At 36.3% G+C, this 16,253-nt stretch overlaps 1 protein-coding gene across 4 annotated transcripts in view; it reads left to right on the top strand.

The window, feature by feature from the left end:
• LPIN2 (lipin 2) overlaps nt 1-15,124 on the top strand; it is a 43,533-nt gene extending 28,409 nt beyond the window's left edge. For 3 of the 4 annotated variants that reach the window (XM_053993491.1, XM_053993472.1, XM_053993482.1), the window contains exons 7-20: nt 606-927; nt 1,167-1,266; nt 2,049-2,236; nt 3,431-3,524; nt 3,888-3,957; nt 4,059-4,148; nt 4,555-4,637; nt 5,749-5,893; nt 6,611-6,759; nt 7,226-7,312; nt 8,660-8,812; nt 9,857-9,971; nt 10,659-10,762; nt 11,076-15,124. In XM_053993491.1, coding sequence (XP_053849466.1) covers nt 606-927; nt 1,167-1,266; nt 2,049-2,236; nt 3,431-3,524; nt 3,888-3,957; nt 4,059-4,148; nt 4,555-4,637; nt 5,749-5,893; nt 6,611-6,759; nt 7,226-7,312; nt 8,660-8,812; nt 9,857-9,971; nt 10,659-10,762; nt 11,076-11,220 — 1,845 coding nt within the window. In that variant the 3' untranslated portion in view covers nt 11,221-15,124. Of the gene's footprint in view, nt 1-605; nt 928-1,166; nt 1,267-2,048; nt 2,237-3,430; nt 3,525-3,887; nt 3,958-4,058; nt 4,149-4,554; nt 4,638-5,748; nt 5,894-6,610; nt 6,760-7,203; nt 7,313-8,659; nt 8,813-9,856; nt 9,972-10,658; nt 10,763-11,075 lie in introns of those variants that run through there. The other variant, XM_053993499.1, reaches the window with a different exon arrangement.
• Nucleotides 15,125-16,253: the final 1,129 nt, after the last annotated feature.

Genomic DNA, 16,253 nt, shown 5'->3' on the forward strand with positions numbered 1-16,253 from the left:
CATATTTAAGACTGTCTCAGGAGAGGATTGGAAATCTGCTGCTGTTGTTCAGATACAGCTGAAATGGAGAAGTAGCAGCCCCTTGTGGCAGGCAGAGAGTCAGCTTTGTTGAGTTCAAAAGTTGCTCAACAAAGTAATCTCAGAAAACCTAGCAGTGAAACTCTGAAATTCTTGAATTTCTAGTTAGAACCTGAAGGAAGCAATTTAAGAAGTTAATTCTATTTATTGTAGAGTAAGTTCTGTTTCATTCTAGAGGAACTGTAGCCTTGATAAGAGTAAAATTGGTATCTAACAGAGGCCCTGGTAAATCCACACTTACACTTTCTCCTTGCTGTGGTTTAGTCAAGTCAATGCTTTCTCTATGCCAGTTTCTTTACTGAACTTGTAAATAAGCTTCTATTAAATTCTTTTGCAGGGAACTTTACTAATATGGTGAGACATGTTTTATGTTGCTACACTACTTGCTTAAGTTATTTTCTGGTTTCCTTGTATGATGAGAACTTGTACCATGAGTACAAATTTATTTTTATTAATTAATTTTAATGTTAGAATGGAATAAAACAAACAGGTGAAGTGAAAGGATTGACTAGACTTTTGTTTTTCAGATAAGTAAGAAAGAAAAACTGGAACACTGCAGAACAGCTACCATTACTCCATCAGAGAAGACTCATTTTAGGGTTATCCTCAGCTCTGATGAAGTTGAAGACGATGATGATGTGAAAGATTCTGTCTGTACAGTACTGAAACCTGAGCCAAGAACTCATCCTCTCCTTAAGCAAATGGATGTTAAAGACTCTCTTGCTTCTGCAATCGTAGAACCGCAAGTTCCGTTGCCATTGGATGGTGATCATCAGTCCAGAATATTGATGGATCCTTTACCAGAAACAAAACCAACAGCAAAAACTGACTCTCCTTCAAAAAAGAAAGGTGTGGAATAAAGCTCTTGATTCTTGCCCTTGTGATCTACCAAACTTGATGTCATAGTGCAAAAAATGTAAATGTGCCTTTTCAGTTTTTTCTATTTAAAGTTTTATCTGACTAAAATTAGGATGAAAACTCTGGAACTTAAAAATCATACAAAAAAGTGTGAATCTTCCACGATTATGTTTGTATTTAATGTGTCTGGGTAACTTCATCTTAGTAACCTTAATTGTTAAAATTAACAGGGGTGCACAAGCGAAGTCATCATCAAGGCCCTGATGATATTTACTTGGATGACCTAAAGGCATTGGAACCTGAAGTTGCAGCACTCTACTTTCCCAAAAGGTAATTTTGAAGTAAAATGCTGTAAATCTGGGTAATTCTGCAGTTACATGACCTGAGTCATTACATGTATTATTTATGTGCCATTCTGATAAAAAGAATTGGACTTCAGGTTTTTAGGCTTTTGTGAAGTATTCAGTACTTATCTCATTGTGAAAATTCTAATTTGACAAGAAACACATTGAAAGATAACATGGGAAGTGGCTACTGACAACTTTCCTCTTTGTGGAACCTGTATGTTCTGCAGACATAGAGGGGAGTACATTTAAACTGCTTTTGTACCAGTACTCTTCTTTGGCCATATTGTAAAATTTTCAGTGGATCGAACTAGTGACTCCAGCCTTAAATGACAAGGTGTTAAATGATGTTTAAATGATGTTTTTTAAATGTAATCTATTGTACATTCTGCAACAGACAGTGTTGTAAAAACACAAAAAGCAGTGCCCTTTTTCCCTTCTTACTTTATAACTTTCTGGTAAAGATTGAGGAGTACAGTATTATTCTGCAGAAGTAGAACGTAGAGGATGTTTTCTTCATTTAAATGCAATTATTGCTGAATTGAGGGGGATGTTAGGAGAACTGGAAACAGTCGGCCAATATTATGAAGGGTTGGTGTGGGTGTGTGTGACTGGGTTTTTTGCTAGGTTGGTTTTAAATTAATATTGTGAAATGATGTAAAAATTCAAAAGCAAGATTTTTTTGGGTGGGAGTAATCATATAGTGTGTTCTGTAACCTAAGATGTGTACATTTTTTTGCAAGTAAAATACCTTTTGCTTTCCTTTAGTGATTCTGATCCTGGCTTCAGGCAGTGGACAGAGTCAGATACCCTTTCTGGTTCCCAGTCACCCCAGTCAGTTGGAAGTGCTGCTGCTGATAGTGGTACAGAGTGCATGTCTGATTCTGCTATGGACTTGCCTGATGTTACACTTTCACTTTGTGGAGGTCTCAATGAAAATGGAGAGATTTCTAAAGGTATGTGAAAGACTAAAACATAAAGAGGAATAGAGCTCAGGCAGCTAAACAAATGAAGTGGCTTGAATGCTCTGATTTCCTCCTTAACAAACTTTGACTTAGGCTCACATTGAGAAAAGAGGATAGAAAGTCTTTCATTTTTCTAAAATTCTCAAGCATTTGTCAAGCAGAGCTAGCAGAATTGAACCTCATATTAATCAAGGACACTTGATGTCTTGAGAAGCTTTCTGTCCCATTTTTTGTACTCTTTATCTGACCAACTACATTGATTTCTGGTTGCCAGTCCTTGCTTAGCCCTATGTAAATCCTAACAATTCATCTTCTTTCTAATTGCCTGACAACTTTTCTTTTTTTTTCATTTTTTTTGAAGTGATTAAAAAAACCCCTTTGTGTTGGACTGTGTTTTCCGCTCTACTTCTGTCCTAAATGATTGTTAACTTCTAGATTTTTACCAGCTGATTTTTCTCTCTTAATGCTTTAGTCAGTTTACTATGGAAGTTGTATGTATTTCTGAGGGAGCTCTTAAGAGCATAAAATCTTCATGGACATATCCTGCAGTGTTTTAACATTACTTTTTTAAATGGTCATCCAGTCTCTAATACATTAAATGACATTTAGGTGCTTATTAATAAAGACTCAGGACTGTTCTTGTGGTAACATGGTAGTAATACTGGATTTGATTGGAAAAAAAGGATGTCTTGATTGCAGGGATCTTACACTGAATCATGCATTTCTGCAAACATATATAGAAACTAGTTGTGAAAATGCTAGTTAGTGATAATAGTAGTTTTTCAAACCTGAAAAGCTGGCATCACCTTCCCCCTCTTCTTCTAGTGTAGTATGTAGACCCCTTTCCTGCCATCATATTTTTGAAGAAAATTTGCCTAGACAAGCATGACTTTCTTTTTCTGGCTTTCGAACTGAATTAGTTCCTCCTTATCCTTCCCCTTTTGATTTCTTAATGCCCTTTTAATGTGACTGTTAAACTGGTCCAAAGCTTTTTCTGTAGGGAGGAGGCAACACAGTTGCAACAGTCCTGTGAGGACCCAACACAGGTAGGCCTCAGTTAGCACATCTTTAGTGATGCTGCAAGAGACTCCGAAATGACAGAAAGGGTTTTCCTAGATGTAAACTAATCAGACATATTGGGATTTTATGTTATTACTTTCTAATTAAAGTCTCATTCTATTGCAGAAAAATTCATGGAACATATTATTACTTATCATGAATTTGCTGAAAACCCTGGACTTATAGACAATCCTAATTTGGTAATACGGATTTATAACAGGTAAATTCTCTGTGTCTTGTAATTAGGTCACAGAAAATCCCATTTCAGATCTAGTCTCTGAAATAAGCCTGTTTCTCAGCTTCCATTGCAGTTTGTGTGTGAATCTGTTTGAACCAAAGATTTGCATTAAATTTAGCTTTAGCTTAAGAGATTTTTTTTTCTCTAATTGCCACTGATGTTGAATTGCATATATTAAAATGACTCTGCTTGCAGAAAATGTTAGTGTTAGTGGTTGGCAGCAAATATGTTTTCATCAACACAAGGGCATCCTGCTAAATATCATGCTGATAAAATAAATATCATGGTAATATTTATTGATCTGTAGATTTTGTAATATCTTACCAATAAAATGTTTTAAAACAGGTATTATAACTGGGCGTTGGCTGCTCCGATGATTCTGAGTTTGCAGGTGTTTCAGAAGAGTTTGCCTAAGGTAAACGGATACATGCATACTTTCTTTGAAAATTTTGTATGTAGTAACACCTGATTATCTCTGTTTATCTATACTAATTAAAAATATGTCTAATTTTTCAGGCTACTGTTGAGTCTTGGGTCAAAGAAAAGATGCCAAAGAAGTCTGGAAGGTGGTGGTTCTGGCGCAAGAAAGAAGGCATGACTAAGCAGGTGGCTTAGACCTATTGTGATTTTTTTTTTTTTTTTCTGTTAGGTGTTAAAAGATAAAAAAAGCCCTTTCCAAACCTTGAATATGAGCCCTAAACTTACTTCCCTACAAAAAAGTTATTTATAAGCTCAAAGGATGACAGCTCCTTTTAATGCTAAATTCATCATGTTAAACTAGCAGTTCCCAATTTCTGGCGCACAGAGTTTTGTTTCCTGAAATAAGAAAAAGCTTTAATAGATAATTTCTTCATCAGAATCCTTTTTTAAAATAAATTTTAGAAATTATTATGTAGAATAGTGATTCTGAGACTTAATGTAGTTTATGTACTATTTTGGTAGCTGTTTTTAACTTGGATTTGTTTAAAATGCTTAAAATGTCAATATGTTCTTTATTATCATGTTGCTTCAGATACCAGAGGCAAAAGAGGGGAAAACTGAGACGCAAAGAGCAAATGAACTGCCAGCAACTATAAAAGAGCAAGTTAATAGTAGGTGTGTTCCTGTCTGAAGACTTACCTGTGGACTGAATAGTGCCTTTTTTTCCCTTTTTTTTTTCTTTTTTTGAATGAAGAATTCAGTAGTAATGTACTATGGGGAGAAACATTTTCCTGTAAGCTACTGAAGAGGAACCAGATGTGTATAGCAAACAATTCAGCAAAATAATGTGGCAGCAAACATTGTAGGAACTACAAATAGACTACAGTTACTTCCTAAATGCTGTTGTGTTTATTTTTTATAACAGAACTGACAGAACAAATACATACATGGTAACCTTTATCAATAGGCCACTGCTCTGTAAATACAGTGATATTGTTTCTGATACACTTTGTAATACACTTTTTTCTTTTGTGAAGGCCTAATATTGTATTAATAATTTAAATCATGTGGATTTTTTTGTAACATTAAATAATTGAAACAATAAAATAGTATTAATCACAGTGCACATGTTGCCCAGGTTGTGGAAGACAGCTATCAGTGCTTAGCACAAAACTCTCCCATTCTAGGGTATTTATTATGTATATGCATATTCTTGCATGATTTTGCTAAGGTACTTGTAAATGCTGATGTCTTAAAGATTTAAAGAACTAAATATATTGTGATTTAATACTTCAGAGAAACTAAATGCTGCTTTTAATCTTGAAATCTCTAATGAGCAGGAAAATAAGTCTGTGAATAACCTTAAAAGGTGAGCTCCTTCACTAACACCCACAGTTTAAATGCCATAGTAACTGAGGCAGCTTTTTTAAAAAAACAAAGCACTGCTACCCATTCAGTGTCCCTTTTCATCTGCAGTTTACCTAGTTCATCAACACAGTATTAGTGACCACCTAACACCGTGTCTTTACTAAACCCATTGTGTGTGGAGCCAGCTGGGACCAGTCATGTTTAGAGCTCTACCAGTACTGGCATTCCAAGTCTTACTAGCTTACTGGCATGTACTGGATTTATCTGGGCATTCACTAGACCATGGACTTCCTTAATTTGTGTTATTGGGTAGCAGCAAATCCTCAGCATAAGCAGAAATTACTCTGGCATAAGCATCTTACTCTGTTAAAGGAGAATTTTATGTAGCTTACATTTATTCTGGTTGATGTCACGTTAGGCCTCCAGAGGATGATTCTTCTAGTGATGAAGCATCCCAGGAATTGAAGGAATCCCTGAAAATGGATTCTGCCCCAGCAGAGCATCCACCCCATGGGAATGTTACATCTTATAAGAAGTCACTTAGACTGTCTTCAGACCAGATAGTAAGTGACATGCCTGTCTTCTGCATAGGATGAGATAATCCTTAAAAATTTTTCTTTAAAAAGAAATTTAACATGTATTCCTGTGCGAAGGTAGGCAGCTGCAGGGAATTTCTGATAATTTTTTTCTGTTGTGTTTTTTTAAGAATCTGTTTGGATCAAAAAATAGTCATTTCTTACAAAGTTCTACAATCAAACTTTATATTAAGATGTTGCCAAAAAAGTGGCATTGCCTCTGCAGTTTGGATATCCTGGGATCTGCACATCTGTGTAATACCATACATTTAAATTGGTGTTTATTCACCGTGGTCTAACTTAACTTAAAAGTTAGTTCTGCTAGTGTCTAAGTGTATGATTTTCATCAGAGAGAATTTTGAGGAAAGCATCCACTAAGTAGATACTGTTTGTATCCTATGGCAAACTGGGAGTTCAGTTTGATAGTGCTGCAAATCTGCTGTAGTAGCAAGAATTAAAATGGCAGAGGGTGAAATACCTGCTGCTGTATGCAGTACAAGAATTGTGGACATACACGTGTACCCAGGCTGCAATGGACTTGGACAGCAAAACTGCTTGTCTTAAACCACGGTCCACTTTTTGATGAGTTAATCAAAATAGGCAAGGAAGAATATATGAGCCATTTTGTGCAACTCATTTATGATTCTAAAATCATAAAAATTTTAGAGGGAGGGCAGCTTACATTTTCATATTTTTACTCTATAGGCAAAGTTGAAGCTCAGAGATGGCCCTAACGATGTTGTATTTAGCATTACAACACAGTATCAAGGGACTTGCCGTTGTGCAGGAACAATATACCTCTGGAACTGGAATGATAAAATCATAATATCAGACATTGATGGAACAATAACCAAGTAAGTATCTTACAAGGTTTTCTTTCTTTGTTTTTTTTTTTTTTTTAATCTTGCCCTATTGATCCTATCCTGCTTTTCAAAACAAGGTAAAGAAACTTTATTTAAGACAACTATTAAAGGATGTTAATTTATAATGTTGCTTTGGTTTTAATTTGTACTTGCCTTTAAAGAAAACTAGAAAATGTATTTTAAAAGAATAATGCCAAGATGATCACATTTACCATGTGATTGTTCCCTCTATTAGACTTCTCCAGGTTTAGCAGCCACAGGTTAACTTGGAAATTGACTTGTATTATATGACCCCACTAATTGCTCTGTCTGGACTATTTATTCATTCTCTTCTTAAATAGTTAGGACCTTCTGCAGAAATATTTCTGTAAATATTCTTTCTAAATTGTATGTTCATTAGTGGTTGTCTTTAACAAAACTCATGGCATGTGTCAGGTACCTTTGATTCTCCTTTTAGGTCTGATGCTTTGGGACATATCCTCCCTCAGTTTGGCAAGGACTGGACTCATCAGGGCATTGCAAAACTCTATCATTCCATAAATGAGTGAGTATGCAATCTATGAAACAATTTGGATTTTCTGGACTATGGGAATTAATGTATAGGTAATTGGATAGTTGTTAAAAATTACTCAGTTTATTAAAATGTACTGGTTGAAATGCTGGGAAGTGAGCAACTTGTCTCATACACAAATGAGACTAAGTTCTTTCCACAGATGTATACTTTTACAGGAATGCAAGCCACCACTTTTACTAGCTCCCTTCTCAGGAGGGATTCTGCATTTTAGCTTTTAAAAACGCTGTGTAATATTTTCATGGATCCAAAAGAGAATTATAATAGAAACAATTTCTCAAACATGCATTTCTGTTTTCCACCAACTCAGGTTGGTCACTAAACCTATCAGAAATATCTTATGGCATAAATGTAAAACTAGATAGTGTCCTTCCAATGCATTAGTGTTTTCTGGTTTAATGGGTTTGCTTCCAAAGCCAAGTGAATGCTCCACAGCTTAGATTTTATGTTGTGGAACAACTTTTTTCAGAAATACGGTGATGCCGGAAATAATACTTGCTAACTGAGGACCATCAATTGTTAGAAACTTCAGAATTAAATTAAAATAATCAACTTTCTGTCTTTGTTTTTTAGTAGTCTTCCTTTCCACAAAAATATCTGGGGTCTTAGAATCTATTGTTGGCCTCTTGTGCTTCATGGGAGATAACATGTGTTACTGTTTTGTTGGGTTTTGTTTGGGTGGCTTGGGGTGGGTTTTTTTTTTGTTTATTCAGTGCATAACAGAAGAGCAGTTTTGGAATTATTTGCCAAATTGAATCAAGTCTTTGAAAATGCACATAAACACTCAAGCCTTTTGTGCATGCGGTAACTGTATACAAATCTGTGTAACAGATGAATATACAAAGTCTGCAGGAAGAATTTAGGGATTTAATGAATGCTTGTTGTTATCAGTTGTTCATTCTGCACTGCAAAATCTGCCAACAACCTGAAAAAGACAGGAGATCTGGCACCCAGTATTTTGTGATGCAGATAATTTAAATAATTGCTGTCATCCTACAGCTGGGCTGAAAGAAGCTGAATAAAACCAATGTGGCACTTACTTAAACACTGTCTAGTCCATCTAATTGTGTCCTCTGAGTTACACCATCCCTATTCTGTTTGCACTTCCTGTTTCTCAGTTTTGATTAAGTCATGTATTAGACTACTACATGCCTTGTAGATTCTTTTAACAATAGAAAAGTCTTTTCCTTGTGTGTGTGCAGAGCTGTGCAGCAATTCAGTACCTAAACTGGTACTTCTGGACATTGCTATAATTTTGTACTAACCTTTGCAAAGAAACTTCAGCAGAAATATTAACTAAGTTGGTAATTTATTTTCTAGAAATGGCTACAAGTTCCTGTACTGTTCTGCCCGTGCCATTGGGATGGCAGATATCACCAGAGGATACCTGCATTGGGTGAATGACAAAGGAACAATTCTCCCCAGGGGCCCTCTCATGTTGTCCCCCAGCAGTTTGTTTTCTGCCTTTCATAGGTAAGCATGTGGGATTTTTTGTATCAGTTCCCTCCCCATTTCAGAGAAAGAGAAGATTAAAAGTATTTGGCATTGCAGCTGTAACAAAACGTTCCACTCTGGACTGTATTTGCTACTGAGACTTGATGTCCCTCTAGTGGTCATTTAAAAACTTTGTTTTGTCTTAATTTCACTTGTATACTTCTGTTCCTGTGGGCATGTTAGAAGTGGCTACAAAACACAACATATCAGTCCAAGAGGAACTCGTATTCCCTTCTCTTTATTCATCTAGTCCATGACTGATGATTCTTAGATTCTGTTTATATAGTACATTTTTGTCTTTTTCAAGCATATCTTCAAGGTTTGCAGTGCACTGCTACTACAGAAGGTAGAGAGAAAAGAAAAAAAATCTGGGGAATATAGACTGTCATGTGAAATGTTCTTGTGGTGTTGGGATTGTTCCATATACAGCTGCTTAAAAAATGTATGGAGTTTAGGTATGGTTCAACTCAATTATCTTTTGGACCAGCCATAGTCTACCTGTTCTTGATGGGAGGAGCTAATAATGGACAGGTGTTTGGGCTTGGTTGTTTGTGGAGGGGATTTTGTTTGTTTACACATTGTTGGGCTTTTTATTTATTTGTGGTTTTTTTATTTTGTCATGGATAGCAATGACAGCAATTTATGTCATGGGCTTTACGCACTTTGTCAGAGACAGGAATTGTAACAAGTACACTTAAGTGTACTTGATTAGATCTTCTGATTCAGATAGTCAGCTACAAAAAAGCAGCTCACAGCTGCATTCACAGCTGGGAGTTCCATTTCCGTTTATACTTAGCCTATGCACAGTATTCACCTGTTTTTTTTTTTACTGTAGGTGTTGGAAAAGAGGGAATGTTTGATTGTTTCTTGTATTGTTCTTGGAGAGCTACTTAGCACTGTCTATATAATTACCAGTGCTAGCAACAGGAAGCAATGAGACTATAAATACCAGATAAATGGGGAACAGAGGATACCTTCTATCAAATCATGATTTAGAATTTGACTGTTGAAATTTTATTTTAGGGAAGTCATAGAAAAGAAGCCTGAAAAGTTCAAAATCGAATGTTTGAATGATATCAAGAATTTATTTGCTCCCAGTAAACAGCCTTTCTATGCTGCTTTTGGAAACAGGCCAAATGTAAGTGCCTCTTTCTAACTGAATGGTTAAAATGCATGTACTTGAGAAGCAAAATAAACAGGCTTTTCTTTTTGTGTTTATGAAAATTTGAATATGGAAATGGGACACTGCTGCTTTTTTGGGTTTGATTGGGAAAAGCCACATGCAGATACCTTAAATAAAAGTTGCTAAAACTGCTTATATGAGAAAGGTTGCAAAGATGCATTAGTATTCTCAGTTTATTGAATATGTGCCACCTCTCTGAATTCTTTTAAAGTATTTTTGACTGCTTTGTGACCTAAGGGCATTAATTCAGTGCTTTACAGTCTTGAATTCCTTTTCCGGTTGTATGGTTCCTGTATTTTCTCTGCAGCTCAGTGTTTCTGTAATTAAGTGAGAGAAAGAGGGTTATTGTAAGAAGAGTATTGTCACAGGGAGTGGTGTTGTGTGGTCTAGACTTTGTGTATGTTTGTGGTCCTAGGCTTGGGCACAGGAATTAAGTGTTTGGGGGCAGGGGGAATGTTTTTTATAGTGTGTGTGTATGTTTTGGGGGTGGAGTTTTTTCACTGTTGTTCGGGGACTTTTTTTTAAGGGGCAGTTTCACTGTAGCCTTTTTGGATCAGCTTTTCTCATTCCTTTAATAAATTGTTTGTTATCACATTCAATAAGGAAATATTGAAGCATGTACTTGTATTGGTGCTTTTGCAGGATGTATATGCCTACATGCAAGTGGGAGTTCCAGACTGCAGAATATTTACTGTGAATCCAAAGGGTGAACTGATCCAAGAACAGACTAAGGGAAACAAATCTTCGTAAGACCATTTTTGTTATTTCAGCTAAAGAAAGTGTTTAGAAATGGGATTATAAAATAATTGCATTTGTGACTGTGATTTCCTTTTACCTGTGACATGTGCAGGACCTTATTTGCCGAGGACTTACAGCTTTCAATACTTGAATGAAACTTTTCAAAATAAAAATTGGAAAAATAGAGTTGACAATACTTTTTGTGGTATTAGGGCCTTAATTGACTAGAACTTTCTGGTCTGGACTTCTAAAGCTGCTTTTGGCTACAGCTGAACAGTAACTAGACTATTAAATAATGGTCTTTCTTCTCCTTTAATACAGGTATTACAGACTAAGTGAGCTTGTGGAATATGTGTTCCCATTGATTAATAAAGAACAGAGTTCTGCATTTCCGTGCCCAGAATTCAGCTCTTTTTGCTACTGGAGAGAGCCTCTCCCTGACCTTAATATGGATGACCTGGCCTGAAGAGTACTTCTCACCAGAGGTGGAATTTCATATTGAGCTACTCAACTTCAGTTTAAATGTGAAGGACTTTCTTAATGAGGATGCTAATTTATATATTGGTACCGTAAGTCTTACTAAAGAAATCACTTTAATTTCACTGGTTTAAAACAAAGAAAATGCAAAGCTACTGTCTATTTTTTGTGGGAGGGTGTGTAGATTTTTGTTTGTTTGTTTATTGCTTGTTATTATATACCTGTTCTAAGGCACTTGAGATTGGCCTGTCATTGATGGTCATGGTACCCAAGTGCTTCAGGGCAGCCAAATGCTGAGGTAAAATACAACTTTGCATTTTCATTAATACAGACTTTATTGTAAACATAGATTATCCTTTTTAAGTTGTCTTAAGTATATTTTCTAAAATGAAGCCAAAAAGCGTATGGAAACTGCCAAATGGAATGTCAGACCTATTAAAGAAAAATGTGGTTTAATGTTCAGATGGGCATTTAGGCCATTTTTGAAAGGAGCCAGAGCCTAAGACCACTGTGTTCTTCCTCAACTAGAATACAGAAAATGTACAGACCTTACTAGCCTGGCAGATTCTGAAGACATAAAATTCCTCTTTAAATGTAAATATGCCTTTTGTTACATGTACAAGACTGGGCTTGTACAAATCACGCTCAAACTAACTCTGCTTAATACTTTTTTTTTTTACACACAATGTTTAAACTATTTCGTGAGCTTGTTAAAATGAAAGTTGTCTTCAGACACTTGTATGGCTTTTGTTGTTTTCAGGCTATGCTGTGTCATGTTAAATTTTCATCAAGAAAAATCTTGGAACATTTCTGTAAGAGTTGGGGAACTGGCATTTTTATTTCCTTTTTCAGCAAAGAGATAATGCATATGTGTGTGTATGCTGTGTAGGCCAGTAAAATGTATGTATAGATTATATTCAGGGAATTGCAATACTAAAAAAAAATTATGTATTTAATTTTTTAATTGTCTACTGCAGGTCTTTTTCCAGAGTTCTGTATTGCAGGTTTTCAGTAGCTGGAAGAAAATGCAACTCAGTAGTGAGGTTCCAGCTGTGAGAATGGTTAAATGCTGCAGCGTAGAAACATCATGCTGGTCATTCCTCAGGTTCCAGTCAGAGCCTATGAACAAATTACATTCCACTTCTGGTGTTTATCAGCTATAAAAGCAGCTAATTGTTCTTTCTCCAAAAGTACTTGAAGGCAAAGGTGGCTGCTTTTTAAGTTGAATTAGTGCATTTCTTTTGGACAAAACTATGGTGAGAATATATCATTCCACCAGCCCAAAGGGCTTAAGGACTACAGTAATTTAAACATCATTTAAACACCAGATCACTCAGTTTTACTACCTGCAAAAGCATACATTTAGAGAATTTTACACCCCTCCAGGAGTATTTTTTCTCCATTGTCAGGCTGTCTTAACCCTCAGTTCTGATGTAACATCAGCTAACTCTGGACAATTGGTGAGCTGCTTGGGGGGAAGCATTTTTAAATCACTGTATAAATGAAATTACTTTTCCCCCCCATTATAAAATTCTAGTGTATTCCTATATTTATAAAACACTGGATAAAGAGTGGAGGCAAGCAAAATCAACCTGGAATCTCTTTCAGAGCAGGAGAAAGAGAGTGGGATAAAAAAAACTTACCTGTCACGATGTGTCGTGCATGTCAGTAAATTGAAAGCCATCCTCATTTTTGTACTGTGAGCACAATAACTTCTGTGGTTCTTGGTCACCAATCTACTCAGTCTTTAAGTAAAGAGTTGAATTCTTTCACAGGATTCAACTCAAAGGATATTTTACTGGTTTTTTTCTTGTATTTTTTTTCAATGTCAGAAGCTTGCAAACATCATTCCATGTATGTTTTCCCCTTTTTTTACCTTTTATCGCATAGATCTCATTAGAAACTAAAATTTTCATGATCACCAAGTGCTTTGAATATCAATGTGATTTGAGCTTTTAAGTCACTTAAATACTTTAAAATGAATAAGTAAGAATCCAACATAATAAAATATTTTAATTACAAGATTAAATATTCTATCTAAAGATTCTATTTTGCATAAGGGGAGTGAAGCAGCCTTTCCTAAAACAGTCTTTTTGTGGATGTCAGAATTTCCTTTGCGATGCTTAAGGTTACTCTTGGTAGCCCTGGTATTACACAGCTTTTCTAAAAATAAAAGCACTTCATGAAACCATGATGAGTTCCCAAATGGGACACATTGTTACCATGGTTTGGCTGTGTCTTTTTTGGTTAATATTATTTTTTCACTTTTTTTTTTTTTCAATTCCCTTCAACTTTTCAGACTGTCATAAATATAAGCTGTGGATTTCAAGGGAGGGGGGGACTTGAGTAAATGAGAAGTGTGGAAAAATAGTATCAGGTATATCTCCAAATACATATACTTTCAGCTGGTATGAAAATGGGGGTTGTGTGAGTTTTGTTGAGAGCTTCTCATTCTGCTAGCTTGTCACTTTGCATTGTAGGAGTGTCCAAAAGGTTGCTTAATTAAAAAAATAGATTTTTCTCTGTAACAGCTACAGTTTGATATTTGTTTTTTGATAAAATGTAAATGTTGTTGAGTCTTTCTGATACGAGTAGGGCAGGGGGTTTGGTTTTTCTAACTCTGGCTTGTGTTTGAAGCTTTTCAGATTGTTTGTTAACCCCATTTAGGGCAGAATATGGAGCCTGTCGTTGTGTACCTGTGTTCTTGGGGCTGCTGGGCACTTTACTGACTCTAGAGCAGACATCGTTGCTATCAAGCTGTGGGCTTGTGCCGCAATATTAATGTGGAGGGGGGTAAATAAGAATTATGCATTAGCCTGTCCTTAGTGGAGAGAAGTGGCCTGGAACTAATGTTTGAGAACAAGTTGTGCTATACTGATGTAAAATTAGCGCAAGCTACATCATTCTTTCTGTGAAAGAGGAACTTCTAAGTGTGCCTGGCTGTGGGCACACGCACACCCCTGTTAAGACTGTGTTGTTGAAGATGCAGATCCTCTTAGCGTTGGAACCCCTCAAAGGCTGAGTCAATGACACCTGTCTGGGAGTAAATAAGGAACATTGCAATTCAAAACTTGTTAGTGACTTGGACATTACCTGTTTCTATAATGATTTAAAGATCAGCAGTTTAAAGGGTATGTGTTTCTGGATTTAATTGGTTTTTATTTATTTACTGTACCGAGCATGTTTGTACTTCAAAAGATTGGGCTTTCATTCCCAACAGTATACAAGTGCATGTGCAATCCTGGCTCATGTCTTCTTAACTTTCTGTCATCAGTATATGCCTTCCAAAACCCTTTCTTTTCAACTGGAAAAGTTTTAACACTTTTGTCAACTCCATTATGGGACTTCTGAAGCAAATTCTGAATCCGTTTATGGTAAACGCGAAAGAGATGAGATTTCTTGTTAATATTTCATGCAAGTCTTTTAGGAAAAGCTGTCATATGAATGAGTTGTTTAAATGACTGTAATGCAAATTCCTTGTGAAACATCACAGATAAGATGGAGAATTTGAGATGCCTTTAAAGTGTCACTTTTGCCTGAAGAAATTTTAATTTCCAGAGTTAAAATCTGCTAAATAGAAAGGAATTGTTTGGGACTTTTTTACAGTGTTAATTACTTCCAGATGAAAGTTAAAATGTTGGTTTATTTTGAGGGTGGGAAAACTCTCTTCAGTCATTTGTTTCATTTTTATCTTGAAGATGTGGAATACTTGATTGTTAAGCAACCCAATCACTAATAAGGTAGTGTGTTTAAAATGTCAAATCTGTGATCATACCAATACAGTGGTTTTTGTTAAGACTGGATTGTCTTGGGTACAACAACCCACACTTCAGTGCAATGTTTATTGGTGTTTGGAACAATGTTATCACAATAAAAACAGACTTAAAGTGAAATTTCTCTTTACTTTGTATTTGGTAATTCTTTATTGTACTGCTGAATGACTAAACACGGGGCTTTTAAAATTGTATTTACGTTTAACAAAGAATTCAAGTTGGTCTTTTCAGGATACAGTACATTTGCTTTTTTTTCGGGCTTGATTTACTTTTTTTCAGAGTATTTATACAGCTGATACAAAATTGCTGTCATCAAGCTTAACTTCTGTGCCAGTACTAATACTGGGTTACAACTATAATGAAAAGCAAACATGCACTTGGTAACATAAAATATCAGGTAACAGAGGCATGACTTGGGAATGTACAAGCTGCCTTGAAGAAAACATTATAACTGCAGTTTGAGCTTTTGTAAATCTGCCCTAATTTGGAATTTTATCCTGTTGCCATCAAACTTTTCCCTTTCAAGGCAAAGAGTATTGTCTTCCACAGCAGTTGTTAAAGGGTTTGAAGCAAATATTGTGAGGCCGTCTTGGAAAAGGGGCCTCAAGCTTTCAGTAGAAATTGATTTTCCTGGTTGCTTTTGCTGCTCTTGGTAAATGCAATCAACTAGCAGCCTACATAGAAAACCTGACTGTTCAGTCACATTACGATGGATCTGCATGAAAAGGTCAGTGATGCTGTGCCTTTTGGTCCTTCTCTGGTGTCATTGGTGTTACTGCTGTTTTACCACCTCCTGTGTTCCTACCAAGTTTCCCTCACGACTCAGGTGACACACTGCACTCATTCCTCCCACCACAGTCTGCTCACTGCCCATCTTTCACACCTGGCTCCCCCTGCATCCTTGGTGCTGCAGTGAGTGACTCTGCCAGTGCAAGCAACAGAAGGGTGGTGTGTCCTATGTATGCCAAATGTTTGGATCTGTTGAAAAACTTTTCTGAGCTGGCATTGTTTCTTTTGTGTCCATCTTATTGTAATGCACTCCTACTAGGGTGGTCTTGTTCTTGGTGGATGGATTTTTCTGTCTTGGAGCAGCTGGCTTCAATGTGTAAAGACTAGGGTCACTGTTTCCAGGAACAGGCACTTCATCTGTGCAGAACAGTTTGCCTGGAGTTATGTCATGCAGTTGGTGCACTGAGGGCCTGCAGCCCTGCACCGTTGTGGTGGGAAGTATGAGTATGCTCCCTCTTGT

The sequence above is a fragment of the Vidua macroura genome, chromosome 1 (genome assembly GCF_024509145.1).
Source record: "Vidua macroura isolate BioBank_ID:100142 chromosome 1, ASM2450914v1, whole genome shotgun sequence".
Lineage (NCBI taxonomy): Eukaryota > Metazoa > Chordata > Aves > Passeriformes > Viduidae > Vidua > Vidua macroura.